The 26,059-nt window shown below is 40.8% G+C and overlaps 2 protein-coding genes across 6 annotated transcripts in view; one reads left to right on the top strand and one right to left on the bottom strand.

The window, feature by feature from the left end:
* Nucleotides 1–26,059, bottom strand: part of ofd1 (OFD1 centriole and centriolar satellite protein) — a 117,985-nt gene that overhangs the window by 89,121 nt on the left and 2,805 nt on the right. For 2 of the 4 annotated variants that reach the window (XM_049727999.2, XM_049728000.2), the window contains exons 14-22: nt 25,905–26,016; nt 25,206–25,835; nt 24,887–25,037; nt 24,712–24,803; nt 24,089–24,229; nt 23,861–24,021; nt 23,620–23,775; nt 23,151–23,215; nt 22,907–22,989 (exon numbers count right to left, since the gene is read on the bottom strand). In XM_049727999.2, the coding sequence (XP_049583956.1) occupies nt 22,944–22,989; nt 23,151–23,215; nt 23,620–23,775; nt 23,861–24,021; nt 24,089–24,229; nt 24,712–24,803; nt 24,887–25,037; nt 25,206–25,835; nt 25,905–26,016 (1,554 nt within the window). In that variant the 3' untranslated portion in view covers nt 22,907–22,943. Of the gene's footprint in view, nt 1–22,796; nt 22,990–23,150; nt 23,216–23,619; nt 23,776–23,860; nt 24,022–24,088; nt 24,230–24,711; nt 24,804–24,886; nt 25,038–25,205; nt 25,836–25,904; nt 26,017–26,059 lie in introns of those variants that run through there. The other 2 variants (XM_049727998.2, XM_049728001.1) reach the window with 1 other exon arrangement.
* On the top strand, nt 785–22,845 carry gpm6bb (glycoprotein M6Bb). Of its 2 annotated transcripts, none has more exons than XM_049728046.2 (7): nt 785–944; nt 15,741–15,927; nt 16,327–16,483; nt 17,074–17,242; nt 17,320–17,393; nt 17,476–17,541; nt 20,376–22,845. In XM_049728046.2, the coding sequence occupies exons 1-7, from the start codon at nt 941–943 to the stop codon at nt 20,523–20,525; spliced, it is 807 nt and encodes a 268-aa protein (XP_049584003.1). In that variant the 5' UTR covers nt 785–940; the 3' UTR covers nt 20,526–22,845. The 2 variants fall into 2 exon arrangements, with proteins under 2 accessions (XP_049584003.1, XP_049584004.1); XM_049728047.2 differs by lacking the exon at nt 20,376–22,845 and adding an exon at nt 18,272–19,512 and having other exon boundaries at nt 786–944.

Raw genomic sequence — 26,059 nt, 5'->3', positions numbered from 1 at the left:
TTCCTTTGACTTCACAAGGCTTAGGGGATGCAGTTAATAATGACTCATCATCTTGAGACCTTCTGTAGAACGTCAGACAATTACTAAGGCCTTCAAGCGTTTTATTAAAGTTTTCTTTGATTGAAAGCAAGTCTTTATTCTTTAGTCTTACATCAAAGCTTCGCTTTCTTCACTCTTCTGGAGGGGAGAATAAGGAAACTAAAAAAGGTTTCACTTTAAAAAAAATTCTTTAATGATGACAAAAAATGTGTGAAAGCGACCACTGCAAAAGTCAGACGTTCTTGCCATGCAGTCGCGCTACTATGTAAAATGTGTGAATAATCAGTGTTAGATAGCAAAGTATACTAAAATGTTCTTATCAGTTGGAGTAAATGTGCGGAGTTGATGAGCTAGTCTATAATAAGCGGCTCATTCGAAGTGGCTGGGTAGAGAGAAGTTTGGGCTTCCCTGCTGAAGTTGCCCTCTGGAAAATGGAATGATGGATGTCTCATGATGCTAAAACTGTGTGTTTTTGGATGTTGTCAAAATGCCACCCCCCCTCCTCATTATCCATGCACCCTATAAGAAAACTCATATATTTTTTTGCAGTGTTCTTTGTATGCTTGTAGTAAGATTTATTTTGTGACAGTATCTACTAATACGAAGTTAAAAAAAACTTTTTTTGCGTGTGTGTGAAATGACTTAGGCATTTTATGGCATCAGTGAGTGAATCTTCAAAAAGATTTCAAAGGCTTTTTCATGGAAGTCTATTTCTTCTCTCTATCCTCATCCTAGACCCCTCCCACCCTTGTTGACGACGTCACCGGGGCTGTCTCCAAAGTGTTTGCGAGCGTCCAGTTAGGGCGCATCTCAGGATTCGCGAGAAGCGGTGCACCCAAAACAGCTCGACGGTTTGCATCTGACGGTTACGCCCTCGGACTCACGGGGAAGACCTTTAAACATGGGTGAGTGCATTTAACTTTTTATTCATCCACTCAAAATAACGCGCAGGCTTTGATTTATGTGGCTGTGCAAACTTTTTTTCCCCGTGCGTAATAGTCCGTTCAAACTTTGAACCAAAATTTAAAAAATGTAGTTGCGGTGTGTTTTGGAATATGTGTTGCGTCCGAAGTGGGATTGAGTCGAGGAAAGCGATTAGAGAGATTAAGTGTTGCCTGATCGCGCCTGTATGTGCCTTCACTCACTCGCGTTATTGTCTCACAATAGATGCACGCCTTTGCCAATCAGTGATTGATCAGCAATCAGATTCAATCACTCACTGCTTGATAGTCTTGCATTGTTCTAGTAAAATAGCTGTAAGTAAATCAAACAATCACAGGGAATTGGTGCCTCCAGAACACTGTCACGTTTTGAATGGTTTTAACAGAGTGTCCCCCCCCCCCCCAATACGCTCCCACCCAACACATCAGCACTTTGCTGTCCAATCAATATTTATGTCTAGTTTACTCAAAACAATAATGGGATAACACTGTTCAATGTTGTTGGTGGTTTTTTTTTGTATTTTTTTACAATAGGGAATAATTCTTCCACAATGCATTAACATTATGCTGGATATGCTCCCAAAAAGTCCTATCAGCTCCAAATGGAATAGAATTTGCTTGGCCCCCACCCCTTAGCACAGTTAAGTAGAAATCAGTTGATGTTGTGTAATCCTAATAAGTGAGAACCAAAAAAACTTCTTTACAAAAATTTCAAGATCTTCTTAAGTGTAATTCTTTTTTGTGTCAGATTTTCCTGGAAAAGCAATGGAAATCAATTTCACTGCTGCTGTCATAAACTGCTGTTTTTCTTCTTAGCTGCCATTCAAGTGTAAAAAGAAGTTAAAAGGAAAATGGAAAAAAAATGATGCATGTTCTGCTCCTAAAACAAGCACATAACTGTCTGGAAATGTGCAGATAATGGGAAACACCGTAGATGAGCTCACCAATAGCATCTGTGATGGAATAACGGTGGAGCAACACACGTAGACAGTTAATCCGACCATACTTACTGGCATACATTCTTTATGGCCTGGATTTTACTGCCCCTAGGGGTTCAAGGTGCACACACCAAGAAGAGCAGCATAATGGCCAAGGAACTGAAACAAAGAGTCAAAAGAAATTAGTTTTCCCCACTATATTATTGTTATTTTTTTAATAATAACAAAACTGTCTCAGTTTCAGGACATTTTACCACAAAATGGCCGCAGCCATGCAATCTCGTGACACCCCTCCCCGTATTTGTTATGAGGCGTTTGTGAGAATATGTATCAGTGCTCATTAATTCGCTGGGAGGCTCCCACAGTGGCGTCTTTGTGCTCCTAATTTGGAGGCGCTCCTTTGTGCGGCGCCTCCGTTCACGAACACCCAAGTTTGTTGAATCGCCTGAGAGTCTCGCAGCAACATGGCCTTTGAACGGAATCCTCTAACCCTCCTCCTCTTTCTTCTTTATTCTCACACGGTAACCACCATCTTGTTTTGTGGTTAACACAGCGAGAGAACATCATGGGCTTAAAACCATAAATACAAGACTTGGTTGCTTGGAGTTGAGATGTGAGGATGTTATTCCTCGCTTTCATCCAACAAGTTTTCACCCGCAAGCCGTAAGGGCATTTCCTCGTGTGGTCACATGTTGCCACCATTTTGTCATATTACGATTTTCTCACACCCCCCCAAAACATGCAAGTCCGACCCATTGCAAGCACATTTTGTTATTTGTTTATACTATGTGCCGTGTGATTGACGAGCCACCAGTCCACACACACTTAAACAATTTTAACCCACTTGTTGAATAGCTGTGAATTATGAGAAGACGGTTACTTTCACACAAAATTAGGTTCATTATTTTGACCCGGCAGATTGGATTGAAGATTGGAATTGGGCGGGCTGAAGCTGGTTGCCATTTTGGGCAGTTTTGTGTACTGAAATTGAAGCAAATGTTGGAGGTGGCTTGATGAGTCAGTTGGCAACATTGACTTTGGACTCAGGGTCAGGGTTCAAATCCAGGTCAAGGGACATCTAGCATCTATGAGTTAATTACTGCTGCAGTCTGTTTTTTTTTCTTTCTAATGAGGTGCCTATTTGAGGAGGGTGTCTATTTTTGGTTCTTGTTGACAAATCCAATGAGTCATTGTTCATCATAATGTCATGTTTGTATTTTTATATATATTATATTTAGTTTTATAAAGCTGATTGTTTTGTGAAGATTCCATTTTGTGTCACATTTAAGACCTAAATAATCAAACATAGCACACCATTTGGAGCCAGACTCTCGTCGTAAAATTCACACTTTTCATCCTTTACGGAAACTTTTCCCGAATCGTAGACAGTGAAGGTTGTCGAAATCGGGTCCAGATTTTAGAACACGACATTAAATATGAAGTGAGTGCTTCTCGGCTGACGTTCGGTAATGCCTGGGTGATGACAGATGTTTTCCAGATGCCTCTTGACAGCGCAGAGGCATGAACGTGGTGTCAGATGTTACAAAGTTCACTTTGAGATAACTCACACACGCACAAGCACTTTGTTATGATTTTGTGTCTTCGAAGATGAGTCTCCTGTCTCAGATTTCCACATTCCAGTCTCATCTATGTCTGGAAAGTGTCACATCAGCACACACACGGTGGTGGATCGTGTGTGCCGTGACCCAGCATCCTGAATCGGAGCAGAGGAAAGTTTTTTTTTTTTTTTTGCTTGAATACCCTAGGCATAAATGTGAGCATGAAAAGTTGTTTATCTCCCTTAACGTCCCCCTTGAGATGCGACAGCCAAAAAATGCCTCAAATGCGCTAACCTCCGATGACCCATCAATCAACCCGAAACAACATTACGTATTCCGTTTGTTGTCATTAATTGCAGAAATGATGCTCAGTAATGAGGCAGCCGTCACACTTGCATCATTTCTGGGCTTGTTTCCATTTGCCAGCCAAAATACAGTTAACTGCATTCAATTTTCATACGTAATCTTTTTTTTTTTTCCTGCTTTCTGTCTCACCATTGTCACCTCCCATGAGAAATGAGAACAAATTACCAATATCATCATTAACATCCTCATTGACTAGCTGACGTTTCGACACATGATGACATTTTCAACTCTGAAGTTTTGTTCTTTCCTGCAGCAAGTGTGCTGCGCTGCTTGCATGTTAATGTTGTGGAAAGTTCTGACCTGTTAAAGACAAAGCAAGCCCATTGACTATTGTGACTTGAGAAGTGATCAGAGTAGAAGGTCCAGACTGGGGATGCCTGTGCTCAAGCATGTGCAGTGAGTGACCTTGACCCCGACTTGGAAGCCTGTTCACTGTGCGTTTGTGTTTTGTCCGGATTTGCCCACACGATCCTATACTGGGCCAGTGACACAATTCTCATCTTTTTGGCTCAAAAAACACCACCACAATGGATTTGAAGTGAAACGAACAAAATGTGCTTTTTAATTTCAGGCCTCTACTGCAGCTGTCTTCACTTCCTGCTTGCTCTTGAGGGCCTTTTGCTTCCATTTGTGTCTTCAGCAAGTGAAATGCATGCTGATTGACTTAGCCATTGCATAACCTCACACTTTTGCCATAAAAAAAATGGATTGCTTTTGCTTTGTCCATCTGGCACATTCTGATCATTCTGAATTTTGATTGTTTGACTTTCAATGTTCCATAATTCAGAATTTACTCCTTCATTGATTTACAGCAGCATAAAACACAATCTAACCTTTATTTTGCCAAATAAACGTAACCTCCTGCCACGCACATGCCCGATAAAACTTTTAATGAGGTGTTTTTCGACACATCCGCCATATGTTGGCAGCTTGCACGTCTGCTGTTTGCCAGTGGCGTAGAGGTCTGCATCGGTGTTTTTGTTCATAGTCAGATGATTGTTCTGGAAGGCCCATGGGGACACAATGGAAGCATGCAGCCAGTGAGCATTCATTCAACAGGCGTGCAAGCTCAACTTTTTTCACGTATGCAAGGAAACATTACAGAAGTAATTATGCATTTTTTTTGCTCGTAGCCTGAAGTGTTGAGGCGAGTCGAGTGGTCGCCTAGACACTTTAAGTCTAGAGAGGTCGGTCAGGATCTGGGCCAGAGGATTAAAACTGCAGGGGTGTTTGGGGGGGGGGGGGGGGGGGGGGTTAACCAGTGGGGGTTGAAGACCAAAGCTGATACCTTAAGTCTTTTAGAAAAGCAGGATAAAAGTGATCAATGATAGAATACAGTATCATGAAGTGAATTTTTTATTGGCATCACATTGATCTGACGCAAACAGTGCTTAATTCCATAGCGTGGCTGTGACAAGTCAAGAGGAATTTGCTAATTTGACATAGTGGCTGAGCCGTGTAATTGCAACTGTGCTCTCAATCATATGATGCACTGTGGTCGAAACAAAGCGAAACATTATATAAAACATTCTTCTCTATTATATCACCACACTTATTTACATGGTTGGCAGAGCTGCGATCTTAGCAAAAGTCACTCTATTACGCACTCTTGTGTAACCTAATGCAGAGTTTATGGATTATCCAAACCTTGACACATAGTGACACCTTGACCTACGATCTTAATTCGTTCAGTGACCATGCTCGTAACTCAAAACGTGTATCTCAAATCGTCTTTACACATTAAAATGAATTGTAATGTCATAAATCCGTTCCAGCCCCCTCCTAAATTTTGATATTCAAAACAAAAAATCATCCAAGCAACAGCTGATACCTTAAATAATCTTTAGTTGTGTTACTCATAAATTTTGTTAACCCTGTACACATTAAATCCACAAGTGAGCTTTCAACAGCTGCATGTGAATCTTCCTTTCAGCACCACCAGTTGAAATGAGTTGTGTCGAAGAAGAATCCCTTCCAGCTAATTCTCCTGCAAGTTCATTTGCGTTTGTGTGTGAGAGCAGAATTCATTAGTGCGCTCCTCCACGGTGGGACCCTGCAAGGATCGAGCTGTTGGCCAAGTGCCCGCTCGAGTGTATTCAAGTCGCCACAGATCGGCCTTTGTGCTCACCGCCGCTGCTAAACAACCGTAAGACAAAAGCATGTCGGGGGTGTCCCCCCCTCCCTGGGTGCACCCAATGAAAATCGCACAGAGCTTTGCAGGAAAGCCCAGCGGCAGATTGTAGCTGGCGTGAATGTAGAATGAAAGCTCTGGTGTGTTTTGCATATCGAGATGTTGCAATGGTGCAATGCTTTGTCAAATTTAGGATGCAGTACAAATAAGGAAGATTAACTCAGTGTCTTACTCAACATATTTTGTAGGCTTGGTGATGAAAATTTGCCCGAATAACTCGCTCAGATTTTTATTTATTTATTTTTTATTCAAATGTCCTTAGAAACAAAATTTGGTAGGCATATCAATCATGAGTAGACCCAGAAAAAAAAAATCCATGTCTAAAAACACATAATTCTGTCATTTGACAGCCATAAAAAATGAATTTAGCTTATTCTAGCAATTCAATTCTCCAATCCAGTTTGCGTGTGGGCGGAGCATGGCGCCAAAGTTTGATGACTCATCCTGATGTTGTGCACCCAAGGCTGCCAAGTTAAAGGCCACTGCGCACACCTGCTTTCTCTCTCACTTGTTTCCATGCGAGAGCTCTCATTGTCTGCTTACAATCCTCCGGAGGAAAGCACGATAGGCCCACAGGAAGTGTCTCTGCCAAGCTGTCCAAAGTCTGCAAAAGTTGAGCTTTTGTGCAGTGACAGATGCGGAGGAGGGAGTCCAAGCCGATTGAATGAACAGTTGCGTTTTTAGACTGCAGACAAATAATGCTGTATTTTTAAATATGACACTGGAGTTATGCAAAAAGGGAACGTTTGGCAGCGCTCCCATCTGGTTTAGCTGACGAAGAGGAATGGCAGTAAACAACAGCTTTTTTTTGGAAGGGGTGTTCTCAAATTTGTGAGCTCCTAAACCACACACACACAAACCCATAGCGGGATATGTGTGCACGTTATGAATGTCTCCAAAGTCCTCAATGTCTCCAAAGTCATTTGAATCATTTGACTCCCATTGTATGGGAAAATACATCGGCAACATCTGGAAAGTGTAGAGCTACTTTTTATGACTGTTCTTAACGTAGAGAATATGTGCGAGTGATTGAACACGATGTGGACCAAACGGACACGCCACTCAATCAATCTATCGGACTGCTTAGTTTTTGACTCATAATTGATTTCATGGAACTATTATTGGAAATATAAGGAAAAATGCTATTTGGGGACATTAGTGCTTTGTTTAGAATGATCAATTTTGGGGAAAAAATTTAATGTATCAAAAGTACTTGTGGTATCGGGGCTTGGTATCGGTGCCATCAAATGATAACATTGAACATTGCTCATAATGCAAAGACAAAATGGCATTATTTAAAGAGACTCATTGCAATATTGTAATTTGAGGTACAGCTGTCACTGTTTATATTGGTCATTCACTTTGGTGGATTGTACGCACAGCGAGAGTTGAAAGTCAGCATTACACGAGTGGATGGAGTCCCAAATGGCTTTCGCTTTGCACACTGGATGCTTTTGGATAGATGGCTGCTTGTTACCGCTTAAAGCAATAAGGCCATGGATTGACCCACTCTCACAGGAGGTCAGTGAAGTGTACACAGCCAGAAGCGTCCGCTGGCCACTTGTTAGGATTCCCTTTGCCCTTGTCTGAGTCCGGCTCGATGTGCTAGCGTTATATTCAGGTGATGGTTTTTTTTCCTACTCTGATCCAGAACCAGGATGTCGGCTTTGTGCACCTCAAGGCCAAGTAATTGAATTAAATAGGTCTGCTGAGCCACTTTGCTGTGACAGGTTGTGGGCAGTGGAGGCTTGTGGGGGCAGGGGCCTGTCCAGGAGGGTTTGAAACAGGGCCAAGTGTTGGGTCAGGGGTGAGAGGTTGGCGGCGTGAGGCTGAGGACAATAGCGGAAAGAGATCCCAAGAGGGAGGGCTCCCTCCGTTCATGGGAAATACCTCTTGACACCCCACACCCACTGTCGTTTCCATTATGTCGAGTGTGTGTGTGTGTATTTGTGTCTGTGTGTGTGTCAAGGCGAGCAGCTGGACTGTGAGAATGAGTTGAGGAAATGCTCATATGGAGTGAATGATGTCGCCTGGTTTCCTATAGCAACAACAATCAAAATTTTTGTCCCAGCATGTGTTTTAAAGAGACAAAATATTTTTTCAATAGTCCACAAAGAACAATTTCCTCTTGTGACATCAAATTCCCCCATCGCAGAATGAAAAATGGTCGATGCCAGTCGTCGTATTCGTAATGTCTTTCGACATAAAACTGGGAAACTGCACTTATTGTTCTTTCCTCATAAGAAAAAAATAATATATTTCAATTTTATTGTTCAAATCACAATGAAAGCGCTCCGCCGCGCATTAATAAAAATATATTTTCAATGAGCCAAGTGGAATTCAATCTAGCAAACAGGTAGCAAACAAATGTGATGATTCTGCATCTTTTATGTATATTAGAAGGATTCATTTCCTTTTATTTCCACAGTTAGTTAATAGTTTTCGCCCATCATCATACTTAAACCTTGTCGTTGAAGCAGGAATTAGCCACGTCCGTCACACCAAGATGTAGCTATCCACCAAACGCAAATACCGCACCCCACAATTCTTTTCCCACTCTTGCTAAAAGTTTTGGCATGGATAAGCATATTGACATTACAAGTGCGGTCCAATTCTCATACGTCTGCTCCAAAAGAGGCCCGTATCAGTTTTAACTGTCATCTGAGGGTGCACTCAGCATGTGTATTGTAGAGTTTGGCAAGGTATTGCACGTGTTTGTGGTCATAATCAGTTAGGGTTGAATGATGGTTCACGGCGCACAACCACGTGAGGCATAACAGATATCAACCCGTTATGTCAACACATTGTTCAACCACGAAGGGGGGAAAATATCTTTCGTTGCTTGCATGACTTTTCTCACAATGGCGGACTTTAGATCACTTAACTGAGCTGATCGGACAAGATGAATCACTCAAGGCTGCTGATTGGCTGCTGCTGCTGCGAGCTAAATATAAAGATGCTTATGGCAATGGCGTCGGTGCATGCAAGGGATTAACCGCACAGAATTGGATTTACAGGCGAGTAAACATATCGTGTAAAGACAAACGTACGAAAAGGTTTTAACATTTTTAAATGTAATTTAAAATGAATGTATTATTTATGTGTACAAAAATATCTAAACAAATAATGAAATCTTACTATCAATTTAAATGAAATCAAAAGTATGTCACATTAATATAGATCAATAAAATATGTTATTTTTTTAAATTATTTTAATGCTTGTCTTATATAATTAGAGTAAAAAATATACACAAATAGAGCCCAAAACAAATGTGTTTATGAGAAACTTGTTTTCCCATTATGCTACTTTTTAGTGGTGTGCGTGCGTGCGAGTTTCTGGCATTACATTTTTCTGTAATGTAAGATCAATATGAACTGGAAACGAAGCAAGCTTATTATCCTCCATTATCCTAAGTGGAAAATGGAGGTATATATTTTCACCGTAACTTTTTTTGGTCAGCTTTTGAAAAGATGAGCTCTCTGTAGCCTGGAAGCATCATTTCACATTTGCACATTTAAAAAAAGACAACTATTCACGAAAAATGCAATGTTTTTTTTTTTTAAATGAGACAAAGAACATCCTTAAATTGTCAGTTTGAGGCTCTGCGACATCTTTGCAAGCGTGCCTACAGTAATACGAAGCATCTGTCTCACACTTTTCTTGCCACGTGCCGCCAGCCAAAACCACAGCGCCTGTGGATGAGCCACATATTCTGTTTTTTTTCTATTCTTTTTGGAAGAACGACTGAAGGAAAACATGACTGGAGAGCGTTCCCAGACCTAATAAGAAGCTAACACAAACATGCAATTAGAATAGTGCTGAGTCAGGCGCTGTTGTTGGCCATTGTTTGGTCAAAAACTCGTTATAACAGCAGGAAAGGGTTTGAAATTTGAGGAGGAAACTGCTACTTAAGTGCTGCAAAATGTTCCTCTTATGGGTTGATATTCCACTTTATGAGTACTTTAGTACCTCAAACACGTGCGCCCACGCATGTGGCAACCTGATCAGCTAAAGTGAATTTTATGATTTGATACATTACGCATCACTCAATCGTTGATTTAAAAAAAAAAAGCTTCACTAAAATTAGGCATTTTTTTAAAAAAACAAAAATTATTTCAACCCTGCCATGTCTACAGTAAAGTAACTAGAGTTCTAGCCTCTGTGCTGTGAGCTTCCGAAACAACACGAGTCCACTGAAGATTTACTGTCATGCGCTGTAAGCGTAAAATGCGGTGCAAAAGGGCCTTTGAAGGCACCCAAGCGGAAAAAGATGCTTTTTTTTCCACCGAGCCCCAAAGAGGCACGAGTCATCATATAAATCAACTCCTTGTGGTTTTCTCCTTTTTTACTCTTATTTCCTCCCTCTCAGTCTGATAAAATGTCACTTTTTTGAGACAGCAAGCAAACCCCTTCAACTCAATCGACATCGGTTTGTTGCTCAATGTAATCCGGAACTACTGGACTGTTTTTGTTTTTGTTTTTCACATATCGAACTTGTCTGCCAGAAGTGGGTCAGTAAAATCGCTGTAATGAGTTTGTGGCCCGCGCTTTTTGTTTAAGCAATCAATGAGTTTGACTGGAGGCAGACAGTGAGTGTTGTTTAGAACTGTGTCACTTCACCACACGGTATTTACCAGTGGGCCACACCCTCCATGCTTCATAGTTTCGACGCTTTTGTAACGATTTACCAAATCGGCTGCCTGAGAAGTGATCTTTTGTGGGCCGACTGTGGAGCATTCACCGTCGTCGAGCTCGTTGTGTGAAAGTTCACAATGAGGGCCGTGTCTTGGTTTCACAATTTGGTCATCACCCTCATTCAGATGAGGTCCAGAGTGAGCAACCCTCTCACTTGCTTGGATTACTGAGATCAAACTTTTTCTGTGTATGCCTTGCTACATTGTAAATTTTCAAAAGTTACAAAAAAAAAAAATTCTAAAGAAACCAATGGACGTTGACATGTAATTTAGATCATAAAATCTTTATTAAGTTTATTCACTGCCAGATAAATGCATAAACAAACAAACAAACAAACAAAAAAATAAATAAATAGATAAATAAATAGAGGGTGAATGGGGAGTGCGGCCATAAGATGCTCACTGAGCTCAAGTCACAGCATTGTTTTTTTTTATCGTAACCATGAAAACGTATGTATTGTATCCATGTAAACCGAGGACGTTGTGTAAATACCTTAAATAATCCCATTTGAAATGCTTTTTCCATGTTTGAAGGGGATGGAGCTGATTAATGCCACTCCTAATACTTAATTTGTGTTTGGTTTTAACTTGTGGTGCAATTAGTTTGGCGATTACAAAATAAAGATCCAATAAATGTCCTAATGTGATCATAAAAGGAGTTCCAACGAAGCATCTCGTCTTTACAAGCATGATGTCAGCTCGCCTGGTGTTCAACAGAGCCGCCCATGAAAAAAAAAAAGTCTCAAGATTAGTGCGGCCATTTGTTGTTGTGTTGTGGGATCCCTGCTAAGTTCGCTTCCCTGACCCCTGAGGCTCCCCCTTTTTCTCCTAAGTCTGGTATCCGTGAGAAGACCCCAATCCAGCCCCCCCTTCACCCCACTCCCCACTGAAAGGCCTTTCTCTCATTAGCATGCCCCCGGGGGCCTCTCTACGCGTCGTTGCCAAGATCCTCTTTCCCCCTGTCGCCTCGGTCATCACTTGCCATCGGCCCTCGCCCATCTGTATTTTTAACAAGCTGCCTTGTGTGCGCGCGCCGTCTAACCACCGCCACTTCTTTGTGCTCCTCTTCAACTTCTTCGTTTTTTTATCCAAAATATGACGATTCCAGTAGACACACACCTCTTTGACCTCACATGGGAAACGCAAAGCTTCTTGACAACTCAAAAGTTGAGGTCCTACTTGGGGTTCACCCTCATCCATCAGGAATCTATCGGCATTGATATTCATGGTGCTACTTTGGTCTCTGAAAGAGTCTGGGAACAGCATACTTGCTTCACACGTTGAACAATTAAGTGATGGTCAAGTTAGGGCCAGAACAGTATTTGGACGAACATTGTAGGATTTTGGATGGCATTGAGGTTTAGTCGATCGACTTTCGGGTTCAATTCCCACTATGGTGGGAATGTGAGTATAAATGGTTGTCTGTTTCATTGGTCTGGCGAGACCGGTCTAGGGTGAAGACTGCCTTTCACCCAAAGTCAGCTGGGATAGGTTCCAATTCTTCCAAACCAGAATAGAATAAGTTGTATTCAGATGGATCAATGGACGGACGGACGGACGGATGTCAGACAATATGGCAACTGGACAGTTTATTAATGTTTTATAACCAAATATTTATATATTAGAAACAACGCTGGGTATGCTGCAGTGCAATGAACCGCGACCACAATAATAAACATATGTCACATTAAAATCTCTGACAGAACATTGCTACCATCGGTTTATTTGTAGATTTATCAGTTTTTATTGTGACGGTTCAACTGTGGATGGATGAGAAGCAGTCGGCGGGTATCATCGGACAACTGCTGCTTGCCGTCTCAGCAAAGTAAACACAGAGGCCACTTTTGATAAATTTCCCCTCACTCCGATCGGCCTTGTCTCGGGAGGGAGGCCATTAGCGGCATCATGACTTTTAAGTGGAGCGAGGGTGGAAAATAAGACTCATAGATATGTTCGTGTTTTGGCAGCGCTGCCTTCCGAGTGCCAGCAAACAATGGTTAGCTGTAAACAGACACATCTGTTAGCAATGAGGGTTACACATCAGATAAAAGGCGGACGGTGCTTTTTTACAGTGATACCGGCCTGCAGGGGCTCGACGATGATATACGACGTGTGAATCCAAATATGTTTCACATGACAGCCTAATAAAACGGAAAAATTAATATACAAATGAAATATTCAATACTGTAGGTTTTGAGCAGGCTTGTGGTAGTGATGTAGTAAATAAGAACGTTGTTCTCTACAAACTTGTACTGTGGTCCTTGAATGTTCTTTTGGATGTTAAATTAAAAATGTTTTCAGCTTTAAAATGGCTAAATGCGTGGAGATCCACTTTTCATTACTGACATGTTCTTTTTTTAAGCGTTAGGATATCCTTTGGCAGTCAGAACTTTGTCTCAGCCTCTGAGTCACACATATGGTGTTCCACAGGGTTCAATTTTGGGCCCCTGCTGTTTTCAATGTGAACTAATGGTTAGCATGTTTGTTCTGTGTTGGAAACTCAATCTTGTATGGGTTTTCTCCTCTCTGTTAAGAAATAAAATGAATGACTCTAAATTGTACCTCAGCAGGACCATAATTATGATTGACTGGTTACCAGTCCAGGGTGCACTCCACCAATCATTAAGTCAGGTTGGAGATACATACACACACCCCCTAATGAAGACAATCACTATAGAAAATGGATGACTAGATTGTGTTATAATTCCGAGGGTGCCCTGTATTTACGCTTTCCAGCTGTTGGAAGGTTTTCAGCTTTGTGGTGATGACAGGCCGTGGTCATGTTGTGGTTGGTGGTGATATATGGATGGATGTAGCGGGGGGGGTTATGGGGGGCTTGTGGGACGGCGGGGGCGCCAGCTGCAGGATAGTTAATGCGCGATGTCTCGGTGATGACATATAAGGCAAAGATGCCCTTCTGGCCATCCTCCTTCATCTCAGGAGACACTTTTTTTTTAAAGTGGTCTAGATGACTCTCAAGGCCAAGCGCTGCATTTTCAATTCTGGTTGGAACCCAGCGGTTGGCCGGAAAAAGCCTTGCCGCGGTTCTCATTGGAGCTCTGAATGAACTGGATGTGATGGAGAGACGCACACAGACACGTCTTTGTTTTCAAACTTCTTGGCCTCTGCCTCTGTTTTTTTTTTTTTTTCCTTTTCTCTCACACAATGACACTCACAAGTATCTCTCTCCTTGTGATGCCAGCGTGACAAATGAGAGCTTAACACAAACAAGTTGTCTGGCCCTCCCCCTCATCCTCCCGTCGCCTTCACAATCCTAACCGGAGCAGGAGAGCTGTGTGGCAGTGAGATCCGAACCATGTGAAAGTCATCAAAGGGAACAAAGTTGCCAACGTGATTTTTATTATGGCCGATGGGATTTGTTAGCTGTCAAACTCGATAAGAAATTTTATGTCAAAACATATAATGCATAGGCCGCATGTGATGTTTTGGACATTCAACCCATCGTGTTGTAAATTTTAAGCTAATTTTCTCAAAGTAAATATAATTAAATAACAAAACAAAACTTTGTTAACTCTACAATTTGAGATTTCTGTTGTTCCATTGCATAGAATGCTGGTTGATAGAAGCTTTTAACCGCAACTGTAAGAAACATTCTCTGTCTGAATTTACGGGGCCCATTTTGTACAGCCAAAAGCTGTTGTGTGCGGGGTTTTTTTTCCATACATCCATATTATTAAAATATAACTTTGTCAAATCCACGCAGCTGCATAAGCCATCTGCAGTTGACTCTGGGGCAAAGAACGGTATTTGCTTACTGACTGCTTGTAAAGATGTTCTAAACAGAGAAGAGAAGCGCAGTCAGGGGCCCGACTGGCTGATGTTTTAAACATGTGTCACACACCGATCGTCGAGCAGCCAACATGTGGAAAGACACATTTAATCTTACTTCATCACCCACTAATGAGCACTCAAAGAATCTGACCTAAAAAAGTCACATGTACCTAATTTTGTGACCAGGGGTCATGTGAGTCTGTTTGGGACAATCAACAGGAATTTATTATAAATATAGACAATGATTGAGTCCACGTCATTCTGATTCACGCATCGCTTCCCTCTTTAAAAGGACTTGAATCACTTTGCAGCTGGACTCAATATCCTGTGCGGAGACACAGCACCTATATGTGTCCATCAGAGATATCAAAGTCAGGAAGTGTGCTAAAGTGGCTACCATGGCAAGTTGCATCAGGAGATGGATGACTCCACATATGCTCGTATTTCCATTTCCTGATAGGACTTAATTACGAACTGGCACGTTGAATGAATTTGAATTCCTTCTCAGATTTGAAGTTCTGGCTCTTCCTTCCAAAGAAAATCCTCCACCTTGAGCTCTTGACCAAAGAAAGCAAATGTTTAGCCCTGCTTGTATTTCCTGTCGGATAGTTTGCTCCAGTAAAACAGAAAAGCCCGGAACATTTTGTCCCACATCTATTCAGACCTTCACAGACGCCTGCGATTCCCAGCCCGGGACAAATATTTTAGCATCACCCCGAACTACACAAACAGTCCGGATGAGCGGTCGAGTTAAAGTGCCAGTGGTTGTAGATCTGTTTAAACCTACTCAGCTCCCGAGCAGCTAAGCCTGATGGAAAAAGCAAGAATAAAATCTGGGAATTACTAGCAGAAGGAAGCAGAAACATTCATGCTCAGATTCTAAAATTGTGGTGAGAAGAAGCAAACATTGTTGTGTTGCACATCAACCATGTCATCATGAAGCATCTTTACCGCATTTGGATGCACGCACGCTTTCAAACATAAGCAGGACGTCCCAGACGACAACATCCTGTCACGCACACACACTCGCAGGAGAAGGAAAACATGTTGCGTGTGGTTGGTTGGTTTGCAGCTTTGTGCGACCACCCGAGAGAAAGGTGGCCCCCGTGTGGGTCACTTCATCTGCCATCGATTTCCACAACACGCGTGTTTCTATGACAACCTGCACAAATGAATGAATTAGTTTTAAATCCCGTGTTTCAATCTTATTTGTTTTCAGGTTGCTTCGAGTGCTGCATCAAATGTTTAGGCGGTGTGCCGTACGCGTCGCTGGTGGCGACCATCTTGTGCTTCTCCGGCGTGGCCCTCTTCTGCGGCTGCGGTCACGTGGCACTCACGGGAACCGTCAGCATCCTGGAAAGTCACTTCTCCACGGTGGCCAGTGATCACGCCATGCTCACCGACGTGTAAGTGGAATCTGTGTGGCATCTCGATAAGATGGAATTTTAGAGAAAATTTGATTATGTTTGACTCCAAAGTTTGTGATGTAATCTTTCTCTGCTGGTATCACAGGAGGCCAAATGTATGAAAAGCAAACCACTTTAATGACTTCATTCTGGTTATTTTTAGTCCACTGTGTTTTCCAAATGCTGGGCCAGAGCTGTCCTAATATGGACCTTGTTACAAAAGCGTCCATTAGCCTCGGTAACAAAGGAGGAATGACAGGAGCTGAGCATGTTTGGTGTATGCGTCGATTTAGAAGCCTCTGTTGACTTTCAAAGTTCCTCCGGAGACATCGTCATCAAGTGTCTCTCTACACTTGGACTGAGAGTGAGCAGCCGCTCTGCGTTTTGGTCTGGTTTCAGAATACAGCTGATGCAGTACGTCATCTACGGCATCGCCTCCTTCTTCTTCCTGTACGGCATCATCCTGCTTGCTGAGGGCTTCTACACCACCGGCGCCGTCAAGGAGCTGCACAGCGAGTTTAAGACCACCCTCTGCGGGCGATGCATCAGCGGAATGGTATTTTTGTAAACAGCCCATCGGCATGTCACAGTTGATTGTTGGAAGTTATTAAGTGCGCGGAGGAAAGATGAATTGGGAGAAAGTTAAGCACACCACATAGTCGCTCCCAAAGGAGGAGCTTCCTCACGTATTTTTGGAGACGCAAAAGAACAAAATGAAGCAAAATCCCACAAAAGAGTTACAACCTTACGCATTTATTTATGTACTATGTATTATTTATTTTACATTCTTGTTTTGGTATTAATACACACACTTGTGAAAACATCAATTTGTTTTCGTAATAATGATAATAATTTTCTGAAAAAGAATAATAATAGAATAATGGAAATACAACCATTTATTCTACTTATAATAATAATAATAATAATAATTAATTCAATGAATTTGAATTAATTATATTTTGTCAGAAAGACAGCATTCTGACTTTTCTTCAAAAATCATGAAAACTATGTTTAAAGTAATGGTTAATTAATTTTAATCCATTTTAAGAACTCAACAAAGTGCTGCACATATACAAATTGTAAATAAGTAAATAAATAGATGGATGTGATGGATATATTTCTGATGCTGTCCGTGTGTGTCCTCAGTTTGTGTTCATCACCTACATTCTGGGCGTGGCCTGGCTGGGCGTATTCGGCTTCTCCGCCGTGCCCGTCTTCCTCTTTTACAACATGTGGTCCACGTGCGCTACCATGAAATCGTCCGCATCCAACCTCACCGACATCGACTCCATCTGCGTGGACGTCCGTCAGTACGGTAAGACGTGGCGAACTTCTTGGCAGCTACGGGAGCAGACTTTTGTCAAAGTTTCAAAGTAACCCATGAGCTTTCAGGAATCATCCCATGGAGTGCAACACCAGGGAAGGCCTGTGGATCCACGCTAGGTGACATCTGCAACACCAGCGAGGTGAGACAAAATCTTCCAAGTATGTGCCGTGGCCCTAATGTAGAGAAAACAGATGTGACACAATTTTTTTTTTCTTTTTCAGTTCTACCTGTCATATCACTTGTACATCGTAGCCTGTGCTGGAGCTGGAGCCACTGTGATCGCTCTGGTAAGAAAGCCTTAACACAAAATATGTCAATGTTGTGATTCTCTCGCATTCCATTTTAGCAATCCATCTGCAAAGATTCTAGCACTGTGTTCTCATGAGAATTTAGTGGAAAATTATACAAAAATGTTTCAAGTCAGCAATGACTATGAACCTAAACAAACGCTTTTATAGTGCCAATACGATTACAGGGTTAGTGTATGTTATCAAAAAAAAAATAATACAAAAGCTCTATTGGGTATCACCCCAAAACTGAATTCATCTTTTACATTAGTATAGTGGAACCACTGAAGAACCATTTTTTTCATCTTACTTCAAATTGAGGAGGTGCGTTAAGAGAAGATACATAAAATAAGGAGGAAGACTGTATATGCATTGCCAATCAATATTTGTGACTTCATGAATCAATAAAAAAGCTATTGCACATGAAACATGAGTACAATTTGGACCTAAATAAAATAAACAGTACTTTTTAAAGATTAAATAAAAATGTATCAAGAAGTTAAACACAACTGAACTGCACTTGGGCAGTGATTCTGTCTTGTTTGTATTCGTACTAAATTCTCATGAGGTCTGACTTCACGTTGATGTTTGTACATCCAAAGCTTTTGTGTGTCTCTAGACTCAAGTGTGATCTATTTGCATTGCGAGCTGACTTTTTATTTTTTTTAACAAAGCGGTCCGAGTACACCCGCATGTTCTCTCACAACCTTCTCTTGTTCTCTTCCACCAGCTGATCTACATGATGGCTACCACTTATAACTATGCCGTTTTGAAGTTTAAGAGTCGAGAAGACTGCTGCACTAAGTTTTAATTTCATTTTTCTTGTTGTTGTTTTTAACAACAGCGCGGCACGGCGCTCGCCGCAAAACCAACTAAAAACAATAGACAGAAAACCTCTCGTAGAACAAAGTGTAAATTGTTGACTGTGCGCTTTTTTTTTTCTTAGCGAGGACGCCTAATGACACTTGGAGTGTTTAGACTAGTTTGTCTCACGCACTTCTAGATGATGTCACATGACTTTCTCGCAGTACGCACGCCTAAAAAAACCACACCAGTGTTATTTATATTCTTCAATTTACATGCTCACAGAGAAGACAGCATTTAGTCATCAGTATTCACTTGACGTCATTGGATCTGCTTAAATGCATCACATTAGATAAATGCAAATAATTGTCAAGTTTACATTTGAAGAAATTTTGAGGCCGCTTTTATTTGTCATAAACCCTCTCATGACTTGTCACGTCTTTCATATTTTACGTCTAGCATATAACGAAGGCTCATATCTCGTTTAAGTTACGTTTTCATGGTGTGTTAGAGCCACACTGAAAATAAAATAATTATTGAACATATGAGGAAACCATTTTTAATCATTTAGCATTGTAATATTACAACTTTATTTTCATTAATTAGTTCTTTTTTCTTATAAATGACTTTTATTTTTTGGCTCATGTTATAACTTTATTCTTGTTCCTTTACTTTTTACTTTTCTCTTTTTTCACAGCTTCATGACTATGACTATTCTTGTAACATTGTATCAAATTTTTTTCAAAACGTTTATTTTCCTAGCACAAAATAGTATACATTTTTTTCTAAATCAAAAATAAAATCAAAAATAAAAAATCACACTTCTCTTAACCTTTCAACTTAATTCTCAAAGTCTTTTGTTAGTTTCAGTGTGGCTCTAAAACTACTCCTCATTAGTATGATTATGATTTTCAAAAAAAAGGTTAAATGTGTTTTTTTTTTTACATTAGAGCAGATGCTGGTTTTGCCTTCACTATAAAATGTTGTCCTTCATTTCTTCTCGAAAGTGCCATTGAAGAGCCTTTTTTTATCTTAACACTGAGCTTAAAAGTCTGTTTATAGTCACTTACCATTTTCATATATTTAATTACATCTTGTTTTTTCCTTTGAAGACTGTAGCCTTTACATTCTTTATAAAATAAACAAATTTTGTTTAAAAAAAAAAAATTACTTCGTTTATTTCTTAAATCCTGATGAAAATGTGTTGAAACGACATAAATTTAGATTATTTGCGCACGCTCTGTACTAACCTCCAAAAGCTTGCATCCTCTGGCTTTCTTTTTCTACTCACCCACATGCTGTTAAGGTGTCATTTCTGTAGTATTTTAATAATTAATACAAATCACCATCTGACAATAATAGACCCTTTTGACGTCAAACCAATTTGAAACGTCACTATTATTCATAAGGCGGACATAATTAATGAAAAGTAAAGTGAGATTAAGTGGTGAAAATTTGTGATATTTCCACATATCTTTGGTCATTGTGTCAACCTATGAAAAAAAATACAGATCAGAAAAGTGCTCAAAATCTTTCATTTGAGATATCGCTCATCATCAGGCCATAGTACTTACGTAGCTGCAAATTTATGAAAAAAACTTTCAGAAAATTCCCTTGTAGCTTTAATCTTTCCCCCTGTTACCAATAATAATAATAAAAAACCGATAAATCTCACTTTCGCTTTCATATTAGTTTAGGTCTCACCACATTGGCAAATACAAGAATCAAAACGCTCAGACGTGATTTGACGCCACAACTACAAAGGGTCTATTGCCTTCCCTTTGTGTAACGTTTAATCCCCCCCCAAAAAATTAGGGCCGACATGCTGGGTGTTCGTGTTGTTTCTTTCTTTCATTTGCAGTTATAATGACTGTCAATAATTCATGACTTTTCGCTATTAGCTGTCTCTTCCTCTCACGAATAGCGGGTGTCCACTGCACTGTAGTTTAAGACTCCTTTTGACAAGCTTTTTGCTTTGCCTCTTCTCTTTGCCCTGCTCACCGGCCACCCACCTCACCCTTCTGTTCCAGATCCACTTCCTCATGATTCTCTCCGCAAACTGGGCCTACCTTAAGGACGCCAGTCAAATGCATGCCTACCAAGACATCAAAATGAAAGAGGAGCAGGAGCTGCAGGACATCACGTCACGCTCCAAGGAATGCCTTCATTCCTACACATAAGGCCATTGCACACACGCACACACACGTTCACGCAAAGGGCACACAAGGCCATTCTGAACCCGTCGGGCTACAATAACCACCTGTGCCGTACTAACAGACTAACACGCTTCAGCTTCTGCACTAATTCCACATGCAGTATTTTGCTTCTTTTACATGCTTCTTTGGTTGTCATTATTTTCAAACCACTATTTGCAAGGTGAATCCACATTATTATTCTGGTTACACATATGGTAACCACAGTGTGACAAGAGGCAATACATTGACAAGTATTGAATTGTTCCCAAGTTTATTAAGGCTGTAAAATCTACTCATGACACGCACAAAAACATGACTGTGAATTTATTTCAACAGATTTAAAAATTGGATAAACGTGCATGAAGGCAGTCTTATGTGCAAACGTATTAACTTCCTGGCCTATATTAACTCTACCTCAGGGGTCTGCTGGAGCTGGATGAACAATGAAAAAATGTAAAGCATGTACTGTACAACTATAATTTTGTATATGTGAATGCTCACTAAGCCACAACATTAGGTATACCTGTTAAATCCAATTCAAAGTGAGACCTTTACTATACTCCAGACTATTTAATGGTGCATCGCAAAAAATAAGAATATCGTAGAAATTAATTTACTATATACACAGTGAAATATTTCATGATTGAATGATATCATTTGAATGATAATAGTTTATAGCTAATGACCCCCCCCCCCCCTGCCTCTCCAATGAATATGTCAAGAAATTGGAAAGCCCCTCCTGAAAAGTATTTTTTTGCATTTTTAATGAATCTGTAAAAATGTTTTTTTATGGCTTCACAATGTTTTCCACTTTGGCATGAAAAGGGCTTCAAATTCACACTTTTAGAGAACTGACGCTGACTCAAACCAAAAATATGCCTCCTAAAATGAGCTCACTTGAACAATTCCTTACAGGGTCTTTTCATCGTAGAAAAAAAACATCAACAGTTTTTCATTATTTTTCTCATGCTGTTGTGCTTCCTCCAAAGCTTTCAGTTTGAAAAGCATTAATGTGATCCAATTGAAAAACTATATTATAAAATAGCCATTACAATAATGTTGGAAGGATATCGTTACATTCTTGTGTTTCTATTATTGTCAAGCTGAGAACTTTTTTTCATCTTTTGTGTCACTTTACAGCAAGCGTATCCTTGTAAAGGGTTTCACCGTCGCTTTCTCAAGACTTAGTAGAACTTTTAGCTTGACCTAATGCTTGCCAAATAGTGAGTCCACCACTTTTCTAGCCATAAATGGAAGTAGCTCCTTGTTAACTGTATATATTACTTTTTACAATAAAATAAATGGTTGTGCCTTTTGGAAATGCTAGTAGCCTAGTTGATTGGAGGAAAACCTATGAGGTAGTTTAAATTTGACAAATTGTGAGTACTTGTGTATTAAGGATTTTTAATATTTTATAATAATACAGTAATCGTATCATGTTTGAATAGAATGTTTCATACAGTTCTTGTATTGGTTCATATTACATAGTGCGGCTGTACCTAATATTGTGGACAGAGAGTAGAATTTCATAGCCTAAATTTCACTCTGTATTATAGCATGCCAATATAAGCCATAACAACAATTATTGACTGCAGCCATTAATTACAAATAAGTATTTGAGCCCTCAAACTTACTGTTTTAGTTTATTATTTTGACCTGTAGTGACTCAACAGTGCGATCAAACCGGAAGTGTGTTTGGGTGGAACAAGTTTGGATTATCTAAAGAACTTGAAGGTGTGAACTGTGTAAAATCTTTAAGAACATTTTTTTTCATCATTTTTCTATAATTGCATTGGAATTTGATGTGTTATAATTACTGTTGTGTAATCATTTTATTCTGTTAGTTGCTGCGCTAACTTTTTTGTTGCATGAAGATTGAATGCAGAGTTGAGACACGATGAGGTTTGCTGACTTTGTGAAAGTAGGCAGTGTTTGCCTGTTCTTGTTTTGTTTAATGATTAGCTCAGTAATTGTAGATGCTTTTAGGTTACTTTAGCTGATTGTATGTAAATCTTATTAGTAAACATTTTCTACAAATCTTTTCTATGAATGTTGAAGGGCTTACCCCCAGTGAATTGTAACTTTTAAACAAGCTTCGACATTTTTGCAATGGCTATTAGCCAAAGTGTGAATTGCAAGTGTCTCCTTTTGAATCAACCAAAAACGTGAAGAAGAAAAAAAAAGCTACCTATCAATCATTTGGAGGACAAACAAATCAACATCATGTTTTGCTGAAGAGATAAAACCCACACACAATTGGCCTGTTATTGTTTTTTTAATGAAAATAAAAAAAGTGAAAGCAAAATCTCTTTTAATCTTTCACTTTACAACAAATACAAGGAACATGTTGGTGTTCATGCATTTCTTCAAAAGTGTAAAAACAATCACCAGCAAATTACCAGTTCACCAAAAATCATCATCTTCATCCTTGTGCGAGTATGCTGCAATGCTGTGGAAACAAAGACGAGCTCATTAAGTGCGACTCTACTTGAGCGGGGATGTAAAAAGTAAAATAGGAGATGAGAAAGCAGAAAATAAATGAAATGTCATTCGGGGATGGATTGTGGAGGATTATATATGTATTATTAAAATGGATCAGTGAAGCCTTACCTATTATCTTTCTCCTCAGACAAACTCTTGACCTCTGGGCTCACGTGTTCTTCATCTCCAGAGCTCTGACAAAAAAAAAAAAAAAATCATTAAAAGTCAAAATGAGTATAGTGGATTTTTTTCTTTTAAAATAATTAAATAATAATATACCTTATCCCCAAAAAGATTTATTTTTATTTTTACTTCCACGTTAAAGCTAAAGCACAATACAAATTGCAATATAACAATATTTATAGCCATATTTTATAAAATGACCAATATTACTTCCGCTCACTGAGTCACTTAGTTGTGAAACTCTTCTTTATGATTTGTCGCTACACTGTTTCTATACTGCCCCCTGGTGGCAAAGGCACACACACCAGAAGGAGTGGTACAAATGTCAATGGACATTGAATCATTGAATTCATTATGCACAAATGGTTTAATTGCTTCAATTTAATTTTGTTACCAGTGCATGGGTGGGATTTACCTTGTCTAGTTTTTTTTCTCTGGCTTCCAAAACCATCTTCATGTATTTCTCCAAGGGGTTTTCATTTGGGACTTCTGCTTCCTGCCTCTTGTCCCCATCTCCCTTGACTTCCTTCTCCTCCTCCACCACCTCCTGTTGTTGTTGTTGTTGTAAGAGCTAAGCAAGCACACAAGAAACCAACAAAAGGGATGAGTGGTTTACACAAAAACAAACAAAAGTAAAGGACTAGTCAGTTAGTTACAGTTTCTTTCTCTAGTCTTTCCACTTCCTGCTGTTCTCTCTCTCTGGCCTCCTCTTGCTCCCTTCGCCTCACTTCTTGCCTTTCTTTTCTCTCTCGTTCCCATCGCTGTTCCTCATCCTCTTTATCCTCAATCTCAGGGGCTGTTGAGATTTGGGAAGATTCTGGGGGAAAAAAAAGAAAAGGTATTATAATACCTTACAGGACTTGTCAACTGTTCTTGTCACTCACCCACTCGGCCCGGTGAGTCAGTTGCGGCTACCGGGAGGTCCCTCGGGGACTGTGGGCGGGGGACAGTGGGGCCACCAGGGGCTTCGGAGGAAGAGAGAGGGACGGCAGTGTCCAAGAGAAGCTCTGGAATGTAGCCGGGTTCTAGAGGGAGACACGGACAAAGGGATCTTTTATGCTTTGCCCACCGCCCCTCCTAAACAGGGCCACAGAAGCAGCGAAGAATACATAATCGGAGGCCCTTCATCTTGGCCACTGTGTGAAGTTCTGGTCTCACACAGAAACTCATTAAAATGGTCTGCACATGAGCCAAAACCTCCAGACAAGACATGTCGCCTATTGAGGAAAGTCACAGAAAATCTACATTGCAAATATTTTCATTGCAAATCAATGAATAAAATAAATGTAAAAAATTGTTAATATATAACATATTTTATTTATTAAATCAAGGAAATGTGTGGATTTTTAAAAATAATTAATTTTGTAGATATACTGTAAAATGAAACATGTTTTCCAAAGTCCAACTCCAAACTGCCAGCAGCAGACTAGTCAGAGTTCTTTTATGCTGTGTGTGTAAAATGTCAACAAAATTCGGAGTGGTAAGAAGAAGCACCACTTGAGGCTACCTGGTGAAATGCCAGTGAGATCCTCAATGTTTATCATCTCAGGCTGCGGGGAGGAATGTGAGCTGGAGGAGACATGTTGTTGATTTGGAACACTGAAAGGAAAGTAGTAATTCAATGTCAGATGCATGAATGTTGTTGGGGAAAAAAAATAACAGCAAGTAGCGCCAGACGGTACCTGTGACGATTTTGGACCGTGCTCTGGAGCTGAGGGCTGCGAGGGGGGCTCAGCTCGGGGGAGAATTCACCTGAGCTGGACGCCTCGTCTTGGGGGGCCGAGGGGAGGTGGCTGTCCTGTGAGTCCTGGAGCAATGCCGCCGAAGCGACTTCTGGCAAGAGCGAAGAATCAAATACTGAAAACTTTATGGGTAAGATGTACATTCACTGAACACATTATGTATTATTTTAAATTCTTTTTTTTTTTAACTTTTAAAGCTTTTAAGAATTTCAATTTCACATAGTGTGTTGTGTTGAACATGACTATCGACTTTGTGTACCTGCTGCATCTGAAGGAAGCGTCGTCCTGGTGAGGAAGGGCACATGTGAGAATGAGCGTTGCTCCTTAGGGGGGTCATCACGTCTCGTAAACTGAAGTTCAGCTGACGAAAGGCTGCTTATGCCGTAAGACTTGCTAGGCTGGTCTTGATAGAAGGTCACTCGGTGTTGAGCAGCTGGAAAGGCGTTTCCGGCATCAACGGCTGCTGGGGAGGGGGTTCGTGCTTTTTTGGGGGAAAGTGGTCGAATGAAGCTCTTTGACAGGTGGGAGGTGTAAGGGTGAGAGAGGTCAGAATTTTGTGTGAGCTGAGGCGAGTCAGCCCGACTTGAAGGCGTTGAGGGGCGCCTTCGCGAGACGCTGGAGCGCGCTGCCCTCTGCTGGTACTTTCGGCATTTTGCCTCCAAGCTTTCAGCCTCCTTCTCCAGCTCTCGCATGCGAGCGTTGCATTCGGCCAGCATCTCCAAGTCGGAGTTGGAGTCGGCGTGTGCGAGCTGGCCAACGTCACCGACGTAAGCCGCTCGGGACCACGGCGCCGCTCGGTCCACGTGGATGTCAGGGAGGGCCAGCTTGTCCAACACAGAGCGGTCCACCAGGGAAGGCTTGGGGTTGAGGAGCACTTCATTTTCAAGAGCTGTGGAAAAAAGTATTTGACCCAGTTTTGTATTTTGAGCCAAAGTAAGCTTCCCCAGCTACCAGATACCTTGTTGGGTTTGGCGAAGCTGCATTTTGAGGTCGTCAACATGAGCGGTCGTCCACCGCAGCTTCTCCTCACATTCCATCAGCTGCACCTTCAGCTGACCGCATCGCTCCACCTACCGCAATCCAGCAGGGGGTTACTCCGTACATCGATACTCA

This window comes from Syngnathus scovelli, chromosome 8 (assembly GCF_024217435.2).
Source record: "Syngnathus scovelli strain Florida chromosome 8, RoL_Ssco_1.2, whole genome shotgun sequence".
In the NCBI taxonomy this organism is placed as follows: Eukaryota; Metazoa; Chordata; class Actinopteri; order Syngnathiformes; family Syngnathidae; genus Syngnathus; species Syngnathus scovelli.
The sequence above is the reverse complement of the archived record's forward strand: the minus strand, read 5'-3'. Positions and strand labels throughout refer to the sequence as shown.

What these genes read in the sequence shown, in the direction of transcription:
- gpm6bb (XM_049728046.2), top strand. An exon ending in CACGCCATGCTCACCGACGT is followed by an intron (nt 15,928 to 16,326) that starts GTAAGTGGAATC and finishes GTCTGGTTTCAG; the next exon opens with AATACAGCTGATGCAGTACG. An exon ending in GGCGATGCATCAGCGGAATG is followed by an intron (nt 16,484 to 17,073) that starts GTATTTTTGTAA and finishes GTGTGTCCTCAG; the next exon opens with TTTGTGTTCATCACCTACAT.